The sequence below is a fragment of the Glossina fuscipes genome, unplaced genomic scaffold, assembly GCF_014805625.2.
Source record: "Glossina fuscipes isolate IAEA_lab_2018 unplaced genomic scaffold, Yale_Gfus_2 109, whole genome shotgun sequence".
Lineage (NCBI taxonomy): Eukaryota > Metazoa > Arthropoda > Insecta > Diptera > Glossinidae > Glossina > Glossina fuscipes.
In genome coordinates, this window is record NW_023998452.1 from 932,889 (window position 1) to 957,070 (window position 24,182).

At 32.7% G+C, this 24,182-nt stretch overlaps 1 protein-coding gene and 1 long non-coding RNA gene across 2 annotated transcripts in view; one reads left to right on the forward strand and one right to left on the reverse strand.

The window, feature by feature from the left end:
• Positions 1 to 265: 265 nt before the first annotated feature.
• On the reverse strand, positions 266 to 18,976 carry LOC119638771. Its single transcript, XR_005247495.1, has 3 exons — positions 18,689 to 18,976; positions 4,549 to 4,716; positions 266 to 305 (listed from the first exon to the last, which is right to left on the reverse strand). It is a non-coding gene; the product is annotated as an uncharacterized LOC119638771 (long non-coding RNA).
• A 370-nt stretch (positions 18,977 to 19,346) lies between these two features.
• Positions 19,347 to 24,182, forward strand: part of LOC119638722 (aquaporin-like) — a 35,392-nt gene continuing 30,556 nt past the window's right edge. Inside the window, exon 1 of the mRNA XM_038035675.1 lies at positions 19,347 to 19,440. Within this exon, the coding sequence (XP_037891603.1) occupies positions 19,425 to 19,440 (16 nt within the window). The 5' untranslated portion in view covers positions 19,347 to 19,424. The remainder of the gene's footprint in view (positions 19,441 to 24,182) is intronic.

A 24,182-nucleotide genomic window follows, 5' to 3' on the forward strand; every position in this document is an offset into this window, starting at 1 on the left:
AGCGGCTAACAGACGCAAAGTCATCGTCCTGCATGACAAAGCTGGGGACACGTTCGAAGAGTTGTTAAGGGTACACTCTTGCAGCTTGGATGGGACACCGCACACCGCTGCCACTCGCAGCGTACTCACTAGACATAGTGCCTTCTGATTACCGCTTGCTCAGGTCAACGCAGCGTGGCTTGACTGAAACACGATTTCACGAACTTGAGGATGTACGAAAATGGGTCGGTGAGTGAATCACTGCGCAGCCAATGTTGTTCTTTAAACCCGACATGGCTATATTGCCAAATAGATGGGGAAAAGTTCTAGAAAATGATGGAAAATATTTTGATTCATATATGTCGCACCAAACAGAATCGATTAAAATTAACGCAAGCTCTTAATAGTAGCAAATACTAATACTAATAATAATAATAATAATGATAATATAATCGTAATAAATGATAAATAGTAGTAAAAATTATAATAAGTGTACCTGTGCAGGCATAACCAAGTGTGCTAAATATTGTTTCAGCGATTGGCGTCAAGTTCGATACTACAAGTACCAGCCAGCGTCGGCAAAAAGAAACGAGATAGCTACGATAAACTGGGACAGACTTCAATCGGCCGAGCAATCACTCCATTTCTTTATTTCTTATGTAACTTTAAAGCCTTAGCCTATTACTTAGTCACATAGACACATTTCGTATGCAAAAGGAATTACTACTACATATATGAGTACACCAGTCAGCTAAATATATTCAAGGAATTATCGAAGGATTTCAGTTTCAGTGGAAACGCATTCTAATATTTAGCAAAACGAATAGTGTTCCAGGTATTAATATGAAGGGGTCTTTATTCGATCCAGGGAATTGCAGTCGTTCTATGAAAGAGTGAGAACAAGATCAAGTATTTCCTTTCGATAAATCTGAACTGTATTATCGTTCCCACATTTTGTTTCAATTTGTCGGTCAATTGTCGGTAAAAGTAAACATAACCACATTCTGACCATTCGCAATATTTAATTTCTTAGGTAATAAAAGAAATTCAACTCTTTTCGCTTTCAATATTTGTTTTTGCTTTCCATGAAATAGTAAATACAAATAGACACATTCTAGATAAATTAATACACACACTAGACACCACTAAACCTCTGAGCTTTGTCTTAAAGCAAAACATTATAGTTTCATAGGAAGGAAGAAAAATATTGCAACAAACACTGTCAGGTCATGTTAAACACATTTCATCAGATAGAATGTACAGCGGTTTTCTGAAAAGCAGTTGAGCGCTATTATCAAGAAGACAAAGACCTACCGCAAACAAAGAAGAACAAAACCGACAACTTGTGCTTTCAAGAATATGTTATCAAAGAAAAATACTGTTTTCTTTTGTAATGCGATAGAAAGATTCCAATGCTATGATGAGTAATGGAATAAATTGTGATGAGTAGGCATCGAAGAGAAAAAGCTCAACACTAGCATTCAGATTGTAATATTCCTTGCTAAAATGATAACCTTGATACCACAATTTTGATACAATAAAAACTTGATGTATGTTGGTTATGAGAAAGTTCTAATTATTTGACAACACATCATGCGATAGCTATCCGTTCATATGTCTGCGAAATTATTTACTATTAATTTAGTTTAGATAAATCGAAGACATTGCTAAGAAATTTTGGGAGTTTTTTTAACACTAAGTTAACCCAAGTTAACTGAAAGACAACGACAAGTTTAACAAATCGTTTTGTCCGAATATATAGTTCACATATTTATAAAGAAAAAACGAACGAAAAGTACATTCATTTATCGATTGTCGTAAATAAGTTTACAAAGCGTGGATTTTAAGGGCTGCCGGATAACTTACGTCATATGCTTGTCGGCATTGTATAGTTCATATAAAATGTATATGTGATTGTATAGCATATCTTCGGACGGGCAATAACTAAGATGTAAAATATGGATACATGAATTATACTGTATGTATAGGCGAATACATATGCGCAACATTTAACGTTGGGAAAATTTTCAAATGCATATCATATTGTCGAACAAAATTAAAATAAACAAAATGTTAATCATACACTCACATGAAAGTTCCATTCGAAACCAGGCAAAATAAAAAAAAAAACATATTTGAAATTATTAAAGATAAACGAAGCTTAACCATCAATGACCACTAAATTATCCATTGTATCCGTTGGATATAGCATAACAAACTTCATATGCATTCGACTTTTAGCAATAAATTGTTTTGGATTATAAAAATGTCTCTCTCTTTGACTTTAACTTTATAGAATGATGCATAAAACTAATTCACTAATTGAAGTTTTATCTTTTAGCAACATATTGCAATAATAAAAAGAGTTTAAGAAGAGCACACAACAGGTCTAGTCACGAAAGCAAACATTCAATCTACTATATATTTTATGGGCGGATGCTGTTAAATGCTTCTCTTGGGCAAATAGATATCAAAGTATTGGTCATAATTGTAAATATTGAAAAGGAGAAAATTTCAAGATTGTTGAGGGAAAAGTATCTAGAGCCCCTTAATCTTAACACAACATTTTGTTTACAATTAAATAAAAAAAATTCGTTTTATTTTTTTTTTTTTTTTTTTTTTAAGAAATTAAGTCACAAATTTAATTTGTTTTTGTGTAAGAACAATTTACTTTTTATATATATTACAAAAACAACTCTCTTAAAAAAAAAGACAATGTTAAAATCTGAAAGAATGTACTTGTGAAAAGTAGGCCTTGCCATGGCTTGTGTAACCTCAATATACTCGCATGAAAGATAGAAAAGTAAAAGAGTAAAGCATTTGCATTGTAACCAACCAACTAACCAATTTAAATGTAATCTCTCCACTCCACCTCACCGTAAGAATAATTAAACCTGTACATAACAATATTAGCTTAGAAACCTAGTTAGAGGAGTAGATGAAGATAGAATGAGTTCGGTAACCAATGTAAATCTATATAAATATCAAAGAAAAATTGTTGTAAATGCAAACAACTATGCAAGAAACATACGCAGGTAAGCATAATGAAAATTCTGAGAGTTAAGCCTAGATTCATATGTGGGACACAATAACAACTATCAACATCAATATAACAGCAAGTACTACGCAACAAAATGTGTACATAAAAGTACATGGACATGTCATATACGTATTCTAGGTGATTAAATGAATAAACATACAGTTTGTAGGACCAGTGATGAACAGGTAGTAGACTCTTATTTTATTTATTATTTTTATTTTTTTATTTTTTTTTTTTAATAATCAAAGTTAACTAACATGCTTGAGTGTATTCATTGTAAAGGTAATTTACAGTTGAATATATTAGGCTAACCTCAGAGATGCGTTAAATGTCAACAGATATATTGTTGATGGTCAGTTGAACTACATTTATGCATGTATATAGTAATGTATACATATATTCCTTGTAATAAATTTATTTATTTTTTTTATCTTCATTAAGATTTGATAAAAAAAACAAAACTCTGATAAGAAGGTTACCTAACAGTGCATCGTTCAAAACAATCCACGCATGTGTTGATTATTCGAGATATTCCAAGAATGGTGTTCAGCTTAAAAGTATGTCTAGGAGTAATTTTTGCAGTACAGCTTCTAAAATACTTCTATAATAAGTTTTCTTTTGAAAGAATTTACAAACCAATGACAATACTTTTCTAAAGATAAAAATACAGACCATTTAGGCTATTAATATGTGATGTGTGTGGGAATCGGCTGCTCTCGGATAGTTGCTGCATTAAAACCATGCTCCATTTCCCTGAATGCCGAACAATTTAAGTAAAAAACTTTCAATATTCTACGACTATTTTAAAGATGATAACAAAAAAGCTGACTATCAAGTATCTTGCATGACTTTTCTTAATAGAATTCCTGATCTAACTTCGCCAAGAATTCCATGCTATACAAACTCTCGTTTGTAAAGAAGGAAGCCCCTAAGAGTATATGCGTCTTCCCCAATTTCTTTCTTGTTGGCCAACAGCATTTTGAGACATGTATTCTGAAAACTCCCTGAATAGGTCGCCATAGAAAATTTAAAAAAACGTAAACCGACTTGGTCTCCTGAGAGTAAACTAGAATTTCTGATCAAAGGATTTATTAACGACTTATTATACTTGAACAAGTTTTAATCAGACGTTGTTGTTACACAGAGGTTAATTTTCTGTTAGAATGCGTATAAGGGAGGAAGCTAATTAGTATGCCGTTAGCGTACAGTTTCCCAGAGAATATAAAGTTTTAAAAAATACACAAATTTTTATACCCTACCCCGCTTATTACATAAAATTTCTTAGAAGGACGTAAGGTCGACTGCTCACGTCGATTTACAATCACTTTATAAAGCGGTTTAAAGTTGTCTGCCCATCTGTTGGACTAATATTTGCCCATATTTTTTTTTGGATACATTAAAATATTCTCAAAGTAATCTGACGAGGTTTCAAGCACTTTCGTCATGTTTCTATGTCTCTGTCTTTCATATGTAAAATTTCATTTCTTCATTTAAAGAATTAAGCAAAAAAATAAGCAAATTTTACTTACGTTCTCTTCCCCGTTCCGACACGTTTAGCTAACAACATTTATTTTGCTGCTCTTGAAGAATTCTCAGCTCACAATTTGGATTTCAGTTTAGCGACGAACGTATTTGCCTTTACATTGTTGAATCAATGAATGAGATACGGAATTCGTTAGGACTGTTGAAAATAATTCCTGTAAATACAGATAAAAGCAAAAAAGGAAAATAAAAAAGAGATCTCTTAAAGAATAAAGTAACAAGTAAAGTAAACGAGTAAGAAAATTATATTCGGTTGCGGCCGAATTTTTTGCATCCATCATCGTTATGCTATAAAAGATTAGAAAAATGGAAAAATATAAATTTTCATACCGTATATTATTCGAGCGGGCGGCGATGATTTGTTCTCTTTCTGTAGAATAATATTGTGGAAATTTGCATTGTGTACCTACTGCAATTTACGGACGACAAGCGAAAGACACGCAAAAGCAAAGCAATTATCAGCTTTTTGCCGCGCAAGCGTATTGCTGTTGTAGGCTTATTCTTTGACTTGTTTGGGCCATTTTCAAATTCTTTTGGGCGATATATTGTCCTTTGCGAACAAGAGAATGTCCATCATAAATATTACATAATTCAGTAAATGCCGCTTAGGATGCATGCTTAGGTGCATTCCGAGTTCGAAACTGGTCGAAAATTTATATATTTTATGGGGTTGTTGAAGCTCGCCTCGTCGCGTTAGAAAGCTATTGAAAAAAAAACTTTTTGATACGCTAAACTGTCGGGTAGACACAGTTGAATTTTCTCGTTCTTGTACAAGTACTACAAAATCATCCACGCAATACACGTTACAACGGACATTGCGCGGACGGACAAGCGGACATGCTTGAATTGATTCGAATTTAATGTTGATTGTGAACATATACATTTTGTGGGGATTATGAGACTTCCTTCTGGGCGTTGCGACCGTTTTGACAAAATGAATGTAGACCATTAATCCTTCGGTAATGGGTATAGAAATAAAGATTTATTTTACATAAATATTATTACTATTATAATTATTATTATTAATTTACCCAGAGAATAAATTCGAAGACTAAAAGTCTTAAGGCGCTAGCATGCAAGGCTTTCAGCTTTATTAAAGACACTACTTGACATTTGAACCCATGACCATTGAGTTGCTAGTCGGGACTCAGGCGGATTTTAAATAAATAAACGCGCCAAACACGAATGGTTTTCATTATCTTCAACGCGTTGCCAATTATTGTCGACGAATACTGTAAAATGATTGTAACTCGGAAATCTTTCGCGACTATGTTCGAATAAACTAAATAAAATATATTTAATGTGGTTTGGTAAATTGTCCACTACATGTAATTTATAAAATATAGGTGCTTGGGAAAAGATGGGAAAGATGGGAAAAACGTTGTAGGAAGTGATGGAAAATATTTTGATTGAATTTATCAATTTTTCTCAGTAAATGCCTTCTTCAAGGGAAAAAGTGATCAAAATGCATGCAACCACCTAATACATACATGCCGAGAGTGGGGAAAAAATTAGGTAAAAAAATATTTTTATCAAAAGGTATGTCAAAACTATACCATACAAAGAAAATATTAGTAAGCAAGACCAGGAGCTTGTCCTAGCTACGTACGCAATTTCTTTCAATAGAAAATTGATCAGTAAATGATCGTTTCAAAGGAATGCAATTGATCCCTATTAATAACATGGTGATGTACTAAACACAAACCGGTCGTTAGACAATGCAACAATAAAAACCATACAAGAGTTATCTATGGCGACATTAACAAAACGCTGAACGAATTGTCGTTACGTTGTTTGAATTGAATTTTACGCTCCACAGCACTTGTGACAAAGATGTATGGAGCTCAGGAGCATGTGATTGAAATCCGCAAGGAGTTGCATTAGATCTACGTCCTATTATATTAAATAATTCAGAATCGCTTTCGCAATGCAATTAAACAGATCTGTCCATCTGTTACTCTAGCCACTTGCCTGTAGATGCTTGTATTCAACCCTTCGGAAGCAATGTTAGAGATATTTTCATAAAATTTAATGCAAAGACGTGTTTTGACTTAAAGACACACGCTTTTAAAAATGGATTGGATCGGACGATTTTTTCAAGTACAAGGTGCTATAATTTTTGCACGATGTAGATTTATTTCTCGTACCACTTTTCGATGAAGAAAGCCTTTCTATGGCAAGAGGAATTAATTAGGTTTATGTTGTGGCAGCAAAAAATAAATAATTTTAAAAGACAATATAATGTGGGATATTTAATAGTCGGCCTTGCCCGTATATACATCGTGTAAGTTACATTTAGTTAAAAATTCCATTTAATTTATTATTCACAGTTTTTTTTCTCTTTAACCTTTCTTAACACTTTTGCAACTTTATTTCGAGAACGTGCCTTAAAATAAACTATACCTCGATTCTTATTCTTATTAATAATAAATATTAATCATAATTTCGACATAGAAAACTGTGACAATGACTTTACTCGTACATGCAATTAAGAAAAATGCTTTGCGATAAGCGAGTTTAACCCTTCGCACTCTTACGTTCAATATATTTTGATAGTGTATTTCTAATACCAACTGCTTTGTTGACATAGAGTGGATATTATATTACTTAATTAAGAAGTATGATGGTAGGCAAAAAAAAAAAAAATTAAGTGTGCAAAATATCAATCATCTCTTAAGTTAACGGACACACTTTTGGAAGTTCAAGTGAGAATATATTAATAAAGATTCGTTAATAACTGTAAATATGATGTAATATGTGTAAATGTGTTATAAGAAAAAATCAAATAAAACGCATATGTATATGTATGACACAGTATGGTTAAGTACATGATATTTATCTCATTTCTTCATATGAGTCACGCAGATACAATACATACTTTAACGTGGTTGGCAGCCTGCGTATATCGGAAAGCAATGTAAATACACGCGCGCTAACATATTTTTGATCTGCAAGAACATAAAACAAGCAAAGCTAAACGCAAATCTATTTAAAATCAAATAAATGTTAACGCACAAAAAAATCATAAACAGCAGCCGTACAGCACAACATCAATAATAACAACACCACCACCACCACCACCAATGAAACAGCTACACGCAGGCCGTCGTCATTCAACAACGATGATAAATGCAGCCAGGTAGGTAATAACAATAAAAACGATAACAACAAAAACAACAAATTTTAGAATGGCCTTGAAAGTTTTTATGCCTACTACTATAGTTGATGTTGTTAGTATTTTTGTTGTTGGTGTTACTGATTTTGAATTTGTTAATTTTGTTGTTGTTGTTGTTGTTGTTGTTGTTGTTGCGGCTGCAGAATACTCTCATTGTTAGTTAAATCAAAAAAGCCAGAGAACACCACCACTACCAGTATCAGTATACCGAGACCAATACATTAACAACAACCTTTCAATAAAGTGCAAGCACATCACGCTGTTTGTAGGCTTAAACGTTTTGTCAAATGTCCCTATGTATGTTTACGTGTGTGTCTGTGTGTTTGTGCAAATATTGAAAGTATCATTTTAATGGTTTAAAATAGTTTTTTTGTTTTTCTTGAATTTTGTAAATGTTGTGTGTATTGTACGCATTTTAAATACTTACAAGCGTATGTGTGCAAAAGTCATAAACGCAGTTTAAAAAAAAAAAAACGAAACCATTTAACCGAAACAAAACTGACAAAAACAAACAAACAAACGAACAAAAAAAAAAACAACTAAATCCGTTAAGACCGGCGCAAAAAGATTTAAGTTAGAATTCTATTGAAAGCTTAATGATACCAAAAACAACTGCAACAACAGCGGCATTAGCAGCAACAGTAACAATAAATAAAGCCTAAGTAAAAATAACGTGTGTGCAGATCACATCTTTCGCATTATTTATGATTTGCGTTTGCAACACCCTAAAAAGTATTCAATGCGATTGAGTGATTGTATAAAAATCCATAAGAGTGTAAGCGTACGTATCGCAAGTATTTATGCATCTACATAGATGTATGTTTTGTATTTGTGTGTATGTGTATATGGTGTGAGCAAATGCATTATATAGACAATGTGTGACACTTAAAGAATAGACTCTTGACTTGCTAAAGGTTAGGCCTCTTAAATTGTTTGTAAAAGCCTGCCTGCATACCTTGTCTATCTGCCTGCTTGCCTGCCTGACTGTCTGTCTGTCTTTTTTTTCCATTTTGCTTAGATATTTCTATAGTTATTCCATTGCTCTCCGCTATGCATGGCAATTGTTTAATAATTGTTCTGCTCATTTTTGTTCACAGTTCCCAGTTGTATGCATTTAAGTGGTCAATTCAATCATTCATGCATACACATGTCTATACACACACAATGAATGCTTACATACATATCTCATTCTATGTGAGTGCATTTATACCATCAATCTTTTCATTTAGTCATGCTGTGTATTAATCTCAAGTTTTTGATAATTTTTGCTTTAAAAATAGTCATAAATTTAAAAATGATGAATTTTTCCATTTTTCCATTGAAAGTATAGACAATTATATGTTATGTATTAGATGCATGTAGACAGATGTAAAAGGTATTCCAAAAAGATTTGATTAAACCAAACTATTATTTATTTTTTTTATTTCTGTAGGCAGGTATTCTCGATTTTGGCCGAAGTCACTACTGTAAGATCTCCATCTGATAGCCTTCTGTAGCGTTCATTCTCTTTCACGCGAAGTTTTAACAGCATGAGACTTCGCAAAAATATCACAACGAATTCCAGCTAAAAAGATAAATTTTTAATGCCACCAAACGCACAGCTGCTTTTTAATGGATTAAGAAAGTTATGACCAACCCTTCTCCTGGTGAAGTCGATGTAAAACAAACGGTATCCCTTCATGTTCTGCGCATGAGAACACAAAGTGTTGTTCGTTGGATAGCACATGTGCTCAGAGTGTGAAAAGAAATGCTGTTTGGAGACACGCGATCGCACATAGCGATCAGGCTCAGGTACTCACGGGTGGCGAAGGTGTGTCTAAAGCTTTCGAAATCCTCAAGCATCAGCGTAATGTGGGCTGCGTGATGTATCGAGGGCAAGTTTTCTGCAGGGATAACCGACACGAGACTTTTACGTCGTTTCCAGCCACTCGTCCTAGAATTATCCACACTTCGTACAACATACTAACGCGACTCTTCGTTCTTCAGTCACACAGCCCTTCGCTGGAACAATCTGCCGGTAGTTTTTTGTCCCGTTTAGCCAAACGATGACAAGCACCATTTCCATTTTCTATCCTTGTCTACCTATAAATATTCTTGACCGTCATCGTGCGCGCAGATATAGGGGACATGCCATGAATGGCTAATAAAACAATTAAGCAAATAAAAAGAATGTCTACCATGGGCGTAATCTTTCGTAACGAAGCGAGCAGTGGTAAAGTCTAGCAAGTAAGTGACTACGCCCACCGTCTAATTAAAATAAGCTGTAAGAAAATTTAACCGAAAACCGACCTAGCTGGTGATTGGCCATTGCGGGTAACTAAAATAGCGGTGAGATTAGAGCTAACAAATAGGGAGTAAGAAGAGTTATTTGTTAAGTAACATACAAAATTATGGGCCGAAGGAGATAATAAGTAGGACAAGGTGTAAAATATAGTAGAGCATAATATCAGCCCGTCCGGTAAGAAAGTTTCGATCGTCCGTCTGGGTTTCTGCGCTTGGGTTTTTCGAGTGTGACTACCTGCGTAGTGTTTGCTGGATAAAACATGAAATCTCCCTCATTACAGCCGAACTAGTTGGCTTTACAATGACACGTACGTCTGTACATTGCAACGTCAGACCATCTGACCTTTCGACTATATTAATATAATATGTTCTTCCGTCACACAAAAGCGTCTGACCTTGACTAAATTACAATGCGACAGTCCGATCTTTTGACTATATGAACATATCATTCCCTTACATAAAAGCGTCTGGCTTCGACTAAATGATTAAAAATATTATTTTCTGTTACATAAAAGAGATCAAGTTTGTAATCGATTTAAGGGATTCAGGGAAGTTTATCGGAAGGGAAAAGGCGAAGCAAGCTTTTCATTTTCTGCATCAAATTGTTTTGTACTTTTTTGAAGCTTACAAGTACAGTTGTTCAACTGGTTCGCAATAGACCAAAGACTGTTTCCCAATCGGTCTAAGACGCTGCTCACATCAATTTATTACTGCATTATGAATATCTCTACTATCGAATGGACTGTGTGTGCTATCGAAAAATCGTATTTTTATTAAAATTTAAACTTAAATAAATTTGATGCTTTTATTTTGTTAACATTTTCATTTTTGCTTTAAAAATTATTTTTTTCAAGAGTCTATTTGGAAAATCTCTTTTGAAAATATTGTTTAAAAAGCTTTCTACATATTATAAAATGCAGACAACTAACTCGCAATGATATTGGAACCATGCTATTATCCCTAATTCCAAACCTTGAAAAATTTAAACTCATGTCACGATATTGAACTTATTAATTCATTTTGGCATACCCAACATTTATTGAATGTGTATGAACTTGTTTTGTTATTTACCAATAAAGTGATTGTTCAACTTATAGAGTCATTGTTTATGATAATCACAAGTAAGTGTCATGGGAAAATTTTTTTCCTAAAGAAAATTAAATAAAATTAAAAAAATGCCTGCTTTCAGAGATGATTCGTTGTTTCGTTTGTTATACGTAATTAATTGAAATTAATTGTACAATGAATTGACATTTTAACTAACTAAACTAACAAAACATATTTTAAACACAAGTCAAGATAACGTTTAATTTTAATGTAACTTTCATGTTATTTATTTTCTTAATAAGAGATAATATTAGACGTGAAAAGAAAATGAGTCAAAAAAAAAAAAAAAAACAAAAAGAAAAACATCTTTTAGTCGTACGCGTAACTGAAAAAATTCTTATAAATATTTATTCGCACTTTCTTAATAAGGTGTTAACGTACAGTAATCCCAAGTGAAAACAAATTAATTAACAACAATTATCTAAAAAACTAAATCTAGCTTCTCCCCTTAATTACATACACATATACATTAGGTTAGAGGGAAAGTGGAATCGTTTTTGAAAGGAACAAGATTTGAATTAATTTAAAATAAGTTCGAATATTGCCTACGCGTCATTTACGGATCATAGTAGAAAGTCGACACATCACTCAATAAGTTCGTAGAATGGCGTACAGATGTCGTCATTTGTATTTTTGTAAACCTATAGAAATGTACGACTTTCGCTTGTACACTAACGGTCGGAATTCATTAAATTTTGGCACATTTTGCTGGATACCAACTTTTGTTGGCATCATCTAAAACTCATATGGAATCGTCAATGGTGTTTTTACATCTAGCAATTTATTGAGTAATGGGTTATATTAAATGTGCAAATAAATTAATGTCGCTGAAATTGATTGCTTCATAAAACCGGACGCGCTCAATTTTGGTGAAAGTTCAGACAAAGATAAGCTGGATATTGATGTCTGAACGATTTAAATTTCACTTGTGTGCAAACTATTGTGGTTCAGTGTAAGTTATAGTTTAAAGAAATGCATGTTATTTGTTTTTAATTGGATTAAAAAGAGCTAAAGTTACGGAAATGATTATGTTAGTTTAGTGTGAGAATGTAGTAAGCTACGAAACCATTCGAAAACGATTTATAAGAGCTTGGCCAAGCAATATTTGCTTTGAAAACAATAAAATACCCCACCCTTCTATGCATCTACCTCAAAAGCAAACAAGAAAATAATTTTCAGCTTAGCCTGGGAAGCTTGACAGCACACCGCATATTCCCTAAGCCACGCCCCTTCCGATTGTCCCTTATTCAAGTCGATGACGCCATATTTAATAGCTAAGTGGTTCGCAGAATTTGGATATGTGCGAAAACGGATCGATAGCTATTTCGCCAAGGGTGTCCATAAGCTACGCGGTGAAAGGCAAAAGACAAGCACGGAACAAACCCATTATACATCTTGAAGCGATTTTACTTCCAAGTTGACTACATGCAATTATTCTTGGGCTCTGCTTTCCGATGGGTTTTGTAAATATTTGTCGTTAGTTTTCCGTAAACTTTTCTATTTTAAACGGTAATTTACAGAGTCTTTACTTCTAAGAGCGCCTTTTCGAGCTATTCTGCCCCATGTTGAAAAGTAACCAATTTTTTTTTTGAACTCAGATTGCTCTTAAATTCTTCTTTTTTTAATTGATCGGCGACAATGATTTCTCGTCAACCTAATTTAAACTTGAAAAATCAGTAACTGTGTCAACGTGAACATTAAACGTTACGATCTAAGTGTCTAGACTTCATATAATCGAGTTTTTAATAAATGTTGATATATTATCTAATTATATATGAAAAGTGGTTTAGCCTTAATTTATTTTGTTCTTTTGAGATACCAGCTATTGCAACTTTTTCTTTACATCGTAATTACAGTTATTTGAAATGAACTCGTACAAAGCCCCTTGCCTTCTAAGCTCTTCATATCATGTCCAGTACATAACTAAAACTAATTAGTATGCAATTGGCAGAAATATAAATATAAACGTAGAAAATAGTTAACAATTTCGTTTACGCCAATGCGGAAACATTAACCCATCTCCTCAATCCATATCAATTATTTGTTCAAAGTTATGCAGTACATGTACAGTAAATACTGATAAATATTATTTTCATATATAAAATTTAAATTTGCATTCAAGCGTTTATTGTTAATAATTATTAGTTTACTATAATAAGTGGAAAATTTCTTAAAGAAAATATTTATGAAAAGATATTTTTCATAAATGAAATCCTAATGCAAAATTCTTTAAAGCTTCAGAAATATTTCAAAATGAAACGATTTAATTGATTTCAGTTGAAATTTTAGTAATAATTTTGTTTTTTTTTTTTTTTTGAAAACAACTAACAACAGAGATATTGAGACAGCAGGTATGCTGGAAATACTGGGCCAATTATACCTGTAAACTGCAGCAAAGTTCAAAGCGATTCGATGAAAAAAGCAAAAAACTCCATTTTTTCTTCCTATCCTAAAGGTAGAACCCGATCATGCTTTCCACCATCCTTCCCCTATATTTGCATTAATCTGCAGTTTCGACATCATTTCAAGGCCACAAAACCGCTCCTTTTTATTCAAATCATTCGGTTTCATTCTTTTTTTTTCTTTGGAGATATTATGCCTGAAAGTTATTCTCTCGTCGCATCTGTCAAAGACAGAGTTGCACGTTTTTCACTTTACCTGTCGCGAAATGACCGAAAAGATGGTAAAAGATGGATTTGTACTTCTATAGCCGAATTCATTGCTAACTTGAAAAACTTCACCCCTTTCGTCACTTTAAGTTCTGGACAGAAGCATTCGCTCGTACCACTCTCCGCCTCATGCTTATTTAGCGATCTCCTCGATAAAATACGCTAACTTATTTCTATTTGGAACTTGCTTTGAAACTTTGAACATGCTTTCTAAAGAGATTTATTAGCGTATTAGAGAAGTTAGAAAACAGCTGGAAAGATACGGACGAAGTTATAAGTTCCTGTAAGCTTCTAGCAAAGATTGATTAAAGATTACTAGTCTTTTTTTAAGCGTTTGGAGAGAAACGTCGGTATTTCTCGAGCAAAATTTCGTTCAAATTATGACTTGTTACGTGGAGAGCTAGCTCAACGCGTCAGTAAAACTGTAAGAGAGAAAAAATTTTTTCTTTTTCTGAGAAAAATACCTTAGTTTCGCCCTTTAAGTATTCTAACTCTTCCAGGTATCATTAAGTGCCGCAATAATTAAAATTATTCCACGTTGATCCTTCGGTGTTGGGCAACATAAAAGTACAATTTTACTTAATGATAATGGGGTCATAATTATTAGAATACTGAGATTTATTTGATTGCATATAAGGCTTTACTTCGTTATTAAGATGAAAACTCTTAAACGAAGAGTAAAAATACTGAGAAAATTATCTGTTTATGCTTTACAAACGGTAACAATTTGTACGTCACAAAACTAAGTTAATTAAGTAAGCCCCTCGTGAGCACCAACTAAAAGTGGACATGTTTGTTTTCTCATTCCGTTTGCTGAACACAGATATACTAAACTGTAGAAGATTCTGCCGCAGGCCGCAGTTTTATTTACAGGACGCTGTTTAGCACAAACTGCTATTTAGTTTATGTCTGTCCATTCGTCGGGCTATTTTGGTATATATTTGCAATAAGTTAAACATTGAAACAACTTGAATGGCAACCTTTAAGACATTAGACGATTTAAAAATGAGTGCCTTTAATGGATCTATCAAACTTCATACGTTCTTTGTGCTTCATTCCGTATTCAATTCGGATCAATATTCTCTATATGTAAGACTGCGACTGGAAAGCCAGGCTTAACATGTTATGAAGCCGAACGGGAATGCGCTTTTAACTTTCGGAAGCGCTTTTACTTAACAGAAAATTATCAGAAAAACGATGAGTATACAAAGTTCGTTTCAAAGCGTAGGTAGAAATTCTTACTTGTTTTGCTGTTATACCTCTTAAGCATTTTCAAAATCACAGCACGTAGATGAACGTGTTATATGTCTATTTTCCTCTTTATGTTATTCTATTAATGTTATATTACTTGCCATTAAATGCGAAATATTCTAACTTAGCATCAACAAACAAGCAGCAGCCGCAATAACAACCAACCAGCACTACCATTAACCGCAACAACAACAAGTAATTAGAATTAAAACGTAGATTTATAATACAAATTTCCCATACACAAAACGCACAAACACACACACACACACACACACACGGGTACACATGCACACATATGCACACACATGCATATACGTACACAAAATTAATGAATGATAAGAATTTAATGCATTCGTATTAATACAGAAAATGTAGAAATTCATCTAGCAATGAATGACAGACAGACATATGTGGACGGATTAAAGGTGCGGTATTCCGTCATTTCAAGTATAAGATATGTTTGTAGATTCGCATATCTCGATGTGAATGACATGCATAGAAAATCAATCGAAAAGATGATGGAATATTTTCCAAGAATATTTGTATGTTTTAGATGGGGATATGGGGAGAAGAGAAAGCCGCTTAAGACTTGTTTCTATCAAGAGAAATGCCAACTTTAATTACTTTAGCAATTTTATATTGAACTACCACTGAACAAACGTAAGACCTCAACAGGTTGGAAAATTTCTATCGTTAGGGGCGACTATTGAATATTCTACAACACCGTTGTCAACATAAAATACGAAAGACTCGAATTTACATTTTATCAGAACAATCTCTAGATGGTAGAGGACCCGAAAAATAAACTAAACTGGTTTATAACAGTAGGGTTTCTATTTTGGACCAGCTTTCATTGTCAAATAATTCAAGTTAGGTCTTATGGCTTATTGTCGTTAAGAATATTTATATGAAAAGGCATTAAAAAATCCTACCGTCCGATCATATCTACTTAGCGATCTCCTCGATTAAGCTGCATTAGCTACCATCCGATTCTTAAATCCTATTTTTTGGCACTTTTCGTTGGTACATATCAACAAGTAAGTTCGGTCGTGACGGGAATCTTTCATACCCATTACCATACCTTTGCCCTAAAAAAGACAAAAAAGTGAAGGAACTAAATACTCATGCCTTATAATATGGAGTGGGCGCGGCTGACTTAAGAGTTTTTGTTGCATAATCGTGCCGTTTGAACATTTTAGGCGACTTGCGAATTCTTTTGCAAATCGGTAAATCTTTCATCATTTTCGCGAACAGATGAATGTTTATCACAGGTACTACACAGTTGTATTCCAAATTCGAAACTGGGCATGAATTTATATACTTTCTGACGTTTTTAAAGCTTGTTTCTGCCGGTTATAAAGGTATTGAAAAAAAATCTAATTTTGATAAACTGTAACATGGGATAAGTGAGGGCAATTATTTTGCATTTTTCTATAGGTGCTCTAGGTTCGTCAATAGAATGTGCTTTTGAATTTTTGTAGGTTTAGCCGCTACAATTTATGAAAGTAATGATGAAAAAACCAATTTTTTATTCCCTTTTAAAAAACAAAGTTGTTCTTAGTTTACGTAGTATTCTAGTTATGTTCTCTGAACGATTTTACCATTTTCAAGACCAGCCTGTGTGCAGAAACTTCCAATGTCTTTGACAAATTTAAAGTCGATAGCTTTACTTTTGCGACCACAAGAATGTTTACGGTAGACATTTAGCAGACGGACATACGGACAGGCGGACATGCTTAAAACAATTCAGTATTTGACGCTGATCAACAATGTAAAGACTTTATGGAGCTTGCGCATTTGCGCAAACGTACTTTATCAACCAAGCCCTACGCGTTTGCCATTGTTAGGCGGTGAAGGTCGATTTAATCAACCTGTTCTTTAATTTTGTATACGTTATTGTGTATTATACACGTTTAAGAGAGAACGCATTCATAAAAAAGTTGTTTTCATTTAAGCCGGCCTTTGTGGAACGATTTCAAATCTGTTCGCTAATACTTTTTATGAAGCATCATTAACTGATGATCATGCTCATCCGCCTCATTTTTCGCGACAAATATCTTCGGAGCTTTCTGTGGTGGGTGTTAGACATGAAAGGAAACTATTTATAACAGTTTTTTGAAATTTGGTATATTACCGAAAAAGGCAGAATGGGAGAACACCCAAATTTGCGGCCAAACTAGAAAATGTCACCTATGTTCACCTATATCACGTGAATCTATATAAAAGTACTTGTCGAATGAGCAAAATGGTTAAACTTTTCTTTCGGGGACTATTTTTAACACCATACTATACTCCACTATAGTGCAATATATATTAGTACAAAATACACTATACTGTACTCTAGTATAGTACAATATATACTATAGTATATTAAAATTTAGTACAAAATACCATACACTGTAGCATATTAAAATTTAGTACAAAAGGCTATATACTGTAGCATATTAAAATTTAGTACAATGCACTATATTCTGTAGTATATCAAAATTTAATACAAACTGCCATATACTGCAGTGTAATAAAATTTAGTGAAAAATACCATGTACTCTAGTATAATAAAATTTAGTACAAAATAATATAGAATGTGGCATATTAATTAATTTTTAGTACAAAACACTATATACTGTATTACAGTAGAACTTAGCATAAAAGTGAGAAAGTAATGTTGCTAAAGCTACGATAACTCGTAAACGGATGATCCAATTAACATGAAATGTTGATAGACGTTGCTTGGAGCTTGACACATTCTAGAGATTATGTAAGTCGTTTTTTTGAGGTATCGGTCTCCGGATGTTACGATCTCTGTACGTCGCGTAAGCAGGCAAGCTTTAATATTTTACAATATCTAACCCTAAAGGGTATACATTTTTTTGCATACAAATTCCCCGATACTTTATATAAAGCCTATCAGCTCTTCTTCTTCTACGAATCAGCAGGTCAAAAAGAGATGATTTACTGAGTTTGATACAAAAAATTCAACTTTGCTTAGCTATGTTTCAAAATGCTCTCCTAGTTTTGCTTGTCAAAGAATGATTGATAAAAAAAATTGATATAAGAGAAACACATGGAACTTTAACGTAAAAAAATAATTAATTATTTTGTTTGTTTAAATGATACCAATTATAAAACAATAAGCAAATAATTATAAGAGCGACATATATTGATATGCCGGGATATGTGTAAACAACAACATAATAAGCTTGATGCGATATATTTTTACAAGCTCGAAAAAGAAAGTAATTATTCGGGACTACGTTGGAGATTTGCAAGATATATTAAAATTTTTCTGACAAAAAGGTAAATAGTTTAATAAAATCTTTATAAAAAAAGAACAAGAAGAAAAACATGAGGTATTAGGAAAAAAAAAAAATTAATGATTCTTTTAAGCGGCCTTGCAAGGTCAAGGTTGATGTACAAATTAATGAACTTAGCCTGCGGTTTTACCTTATTCGCAAATGTGTATTAAAATTTCCAGTAAAAACATTTCCATTAATAACACAACAAAACACATATACGCACACACGTCTTAATCACTAACAAAAAAGCGGCACAACAAACTGTAACCAAATTAATGTGGAAAATAGAAAACAACGCATACAATACAAGTAAAAATAATAATAATATAATAGTATTCGCCAATACCGGCTGATATTACGCTTTGGCACTGCGTTTTATTCGTAGCAAATTGTGTGTTGTATATATTGTTCGTTAAAATTTTGTTATGCTTTTCGTTATACACAAGCACCTGTAAAGCGGGTAGCTGACGTCAACTTCTTCGCTGACTTCATTGTACATAGCGTCGACCAGCAGCAGTCGAAGTCAAGTCAACAGTTATGCGTCGCTCATCAATTGTATGCGGTTGGTCTGCTGCCGCTATTTCACCGGGCTTAAGCTTTATTATAAACGTCTGTTTGGTTTGGTGTTTATATTCGATTTTTTTTTTTTTTTTTTTTTTTTGCAAAAATTTACACGACGTCTCTAACTTTATATCTAAATTTCAATTCACACACAACTAACGTTTATTCACGCTTCAACACTGACTGTGTTAACAACACTAAATCGCGTTATAAAAATAGTGCAGTGAATATATTAAATATTTTAACACTAGTATAAATAAATAATTAAAAAAAAAAATTTACAATAATAATAAAAAAAGGAAACTAAAGCGAAAAACAGAAAAAAACTCGAATATTTAAATTTGTCTTTTATTAAAAGCAAAACAGTACAAAACAATCAATAACCGAATATAAATATTAATAAACAAAAAACAAAAGTGAAAGAAAATTTCCCGAAAACGGAAAATAATATTTTGTGCGAATTTTAAAAGTATTTTAGTTTTAATTCAAAATAAAAAAAAAAAAATTAAATCGATTTTAAGATGGTAGAAAAATTAGGTAAGTTTTATAAAAATATATTTATATAACACTTAAATTAAAAAATTAATTTGAACTCGAAACAGCTAGCGCTGTAGTGAATAAATCGAAATTAAAGAAAAAGGGAATAATAAATTTCTAGATGGCTATGGGACTACGATACATTCACAATTCTTCGATCGATTCAATCGGAACTTATGAGCCTATGCCGAGAGTTTCTAACAAATTTTTAATTCAAAGGCTGCTACAACTTAAAATCAGTTTTTCTAGAGGTGATCGTGAATAGACCACGTCTATTCTTAAAATTGATCTGTGCAAAGTTCCAATGCCCTGCTTATATACAATTTTACCATAAAAATTTCAATCGCAAAACAAAAACCCCGCTGGAAAATAGAATATTGACTCAAATGAGTTATTAGATCAATCAAGAAAATCTTAGAGACCGGCAAAATATTGGGACTCTGAGGTATATGTCTCTTTTTCTTTTTTCACATTTTTTCGCATACATTAGGGAAATAACAAATATCTGCTAAGTAAGTTTTCTCACCCACCATATGTAAGCTTAGACAACGGGAATGGTATAGAAAACCAAAATTATTAAGCATATTCCGCTAGGAGCCAATATTTAATGCCGAGTTCTTTGATTATTTTCGAAGCAATTTTATAAGCAGCCTTTGAAAAGGTTCGTCTAAAGATTTCATATTTGTTTGCCTAAATTTTTCATATTTGTATCCGCTATATGTGGCAAAATGTTGAGTTACTTCTGTGGTTTTTAACTATTATGAGCATGGCTGTAGGTGCATTGCATTGCCGTATTTTCTAATTCCATCCGTAGCGTACAAAAAACTTTCTATCCAACTATTTCGAGTTCTTGAAATTATTACGGACCGAGGAATCGATATGCAAGGCTTAAAATCTCTCTCTGATCGACAAAAGCGAAAACACCAATAATTGTTGACGCTTTGGACAGTACTGCAGGCAGAAGCTCTGATCAAGGTAACTCCAAAATGTCTTTCTGAATATACGAAATGAAAAGATCTGCGTACGAAAAGACTTGAGAGTTAAGTTTAGAAGGAATCGTTTCGGAATGAACCATTTCTCCTTATCTTTATACCCTGCATTACTTGAGTGGTGGTGTATATATTGAACGTATGCGGATATATCTTAATAACCAGAAACACTCGAAATGGATGCATTTTTTATTTAATTGGAATTATTTTCTAATTCGATTGAGAGGCGTCTGCCCATTTGGCTTTATTATATCTGTCCATGTTTCCTACAATTTGCGTGAAATTTTGTTAGATCTGTTTACGCTGGCATGTCTTGGACCAAGGGTGAACGCCATTGAAAATGGATTGGCTCGGACTATTTTCTATAATATAGCAGAAATTTTTTTGGATCTTGATACGTCTGCATGTGTTGGCCCAAAGACGAACTTGAGCGAAGAAAATTCCCTCAGACTATTTGTAGAACGAGTTCACATTTGAAGAATCATTTGGGGAAAAATATTCCCATCTTCAATTTTACCGGCAATAACTGGCATATTAAATGAATATGGAAAATTTGTATTGGATGATACCATCTTTGAACTCTCTCCCGTGTAAACGATGTTATAAAAAATAAGCGTTTATATATGGCAACAAAGCTTATTTTGTAGTGTTTTATCGTGGAAATTCGACCGGAATAGCGATTAGGCATTTAAGTTAACTGTATTAAGTTTCAGCTATATAGATTTGTTCGTCTGATACCATAACCATAACATATATGCACAGGCACGATACTGCTCAGGAAGGATCGTAAGTCGATGTGAAAGACTCCTGCTGGTAGATTATTCCAAAAGCGCGCAGTATGTTCATACCAGGCCCCTGCCGGCAGATTATTCCAAAAGTGCGCAGTAAGTTTATACTGCAGGTAGTACGGGGAAGATAGAAAATGTTTCTCAAATATTGATTAGAATTGCTCAAGAGCTAATTTTATTAAGCAATCAGAATAGACAGCCAATAGGGTCACACGTAATAGCACAAGTTCAACTTTTGACTTGGAAAACTCACCCAAGTCAACTTGAACTTGGCTTATTGTTACAAGAATAGAGTTTTAAGAGAGAATTAAATAATAATAATACGAGTATCTTCATATCAAATAATAATAAGTAAATCTGGTTATATATTTATTAGTGTAGATGTGCAGAGAAATTCAATTAACCTATACCAAGTATAACGAACATTTAAAATGGTAAAGAAATGAAATAATTGTTTTTTTGGACCTCCTATCAAAATGCGTGATTTCATTTTGGATGCGTTTACCATTTTCAAGTATTCTCACTTTTATTGTTACTTAACGTGAAAATTTCGGTCAACGTCTGAGATGGTATTGGGACAAATAAGACCACGGCTCGAATTGCCTTAGTAACATTTATTTATTAATTTTTTTTTTATTAAAAATGAATTTTATTTATGTACATAAAGGATATTATTATCAAAAGGTATTCCTCGCCATTTTAACTCCAATTTGCCTGCTACTTTTTTCCTATTTATTCTAAAGCACATTTTTGGACTGAATATAAAGAAGCCTAATCTTAATAAACACATCCGTACCTGGTTTTCGAAAATATCTTGCTGAAATTGAAAGTTATAGAAGAAAATGTAAAAAATTTTGTCGGTGATTTTTCAGGTCTTTTTAGTTTCCTCTGCATTGTGGACGTGTTTGTGAACAGATCACCTCTTATTTTTTAAGTTCGTAATTTTAATCGATTAAGAAATGTTTGTAGTAAATTTCATTTTGCTATCCTCATTTTTGTGACTGTGGTGCTTCACAAAATTTTGACATTCAAATTGACGGGTTTCCAAAAATTTATTGTTAAAAATATTCTTAGCCAGGGAATAATAGAAAATCTTTGGTTCGACTTTTAACAAAATTAATAAAATCGAACGGAAAATAGCTTAATTTGAGCTCTTTCTGAAAGGGATATAAAAAAAAAAAATTTACTTGGACTAATTACTATTGTTTCTCGCAATACATATTCAAAAAAGCAAAAGTACTTTCAAAAATTAATGATTATGTGGCTAGATAATGCAATAGTTTGTCTCTTAGGATATGTGGAGTTAATGCACTCTGTATCAATTATTTGTAGAGAGTTTTAATGATATGTAATTTATATCTTTTTTGTGTGTGAAGCAGATTAGCTTTTAAAAATTATCAATTGTTTGTTTAAATGGAATACAACACGCAAAGACCGTTTGGTGTTTTTATATTTTTTTTTTTTGCAGATTTCTTTTTACAAATGAAAACAAAGTATAATTTTTTTTTATAAATTTCAACAAAATTACTAGGCCTTAAAGCCACGCCCTACAAAGCATACGAAAATATATGCCTATTATTTTTGATATAAGATTTGGAATTTTTATCGATGTAAAGACATGGAGATTAAACCGTAGATGACGAGATGAATGTTTTAATCCTCATCTGGACGCCTTTCTATTTTTTTTTTTTTCAGTTAGAGAAACAGTATAACTAACCTTGTACACCTACCAAACGTTAACGTCTATCCATTCTTCTATAATTATGTTTTTATCACTCTGTAAATATTGAAAACACAGTGAAAAATAAAACAAATTAAAACAGACAACCGTAACAATAATCATAAAATGCTGCTTTATTTTATTTATTTTACACGTCAATAGGTAACAAGAAAAAAATTAAAAATAAAAATAAAAACAAAATACATGAGATATTATTGCAATTTCGCACACAACGTAGTAATCAAATTGATATAACATAATAGGCTACATATGTTGTTATATGGCCGGCCATACACGTTGGGCTTATGGACATCAAATTTAAGCTTTAATGTTAATACTTTTTAGTAGCTTAAACAAATTAAATTGTTATGTTCGATAGTAAATGATTTTACACGAATGGATTAACTGTTTAAACTTTTTTTTGTGATAGCAAACTCTAATTCCAGATAATTCAACGAATTTAAAATTTAACATTGAAATTTTGTTTTTCATATAAGATATATAAAAATGTGTGCATTTTAAGGTAAGCATATAAATATTTCTCTGGATTGTAGGTAAAACAATACGCGATTTCTTTATATGCACCTTAATGGTGAAGTCTTTACTAAGAGTTTTATGAGTTTCTTTAAAACCTTGACCTCTACCGGAACAGCGACATATTTAACTTTTACATGTTTTTCAACGACCACACATATAATAATAAATTATATATGAACTTATTGTTTATGGCCAACTGCATTAAAAAAGTATTAAGGCAAGAAAAAGCAAAAAAAAAAAAACAATAACATCGTCATAAATGAAAAATGAGAGCGGGAAAATATTGTATTCAACTTAAAACGAATATTGGATGCCTATCAGCAGCAAACCCTTATACGAAGTCTAAAACAAATAAAAAGTCATTGCATTGAAAGAAAACACCATTAAACGGGGCGTATGAGTATTATGTAATTGACATTTATAGCTTGACCTCTAGTGAAAATATCCTAATAAAATGGTAGTGCGTATGAGTAACTCTTAAATAATATTTGTCGAAGTCTTTATTTAATGGACGATCCGTAATGAAAAGAAGAAGACAAGCGGCTCCTCTTCCTTCGCGTATGAGCAGCAAGGGAAGAGCTTCTAAGCAAAATTTCAGTATAATTGATTTTAAAACAGCCCCGCGTTCCAATAATATTCCATCCGGTTTGTAAGCAAAAAAAAATTCTAAAATAACCGCGGCGGCATATTACCGTTCTTTACGTCACG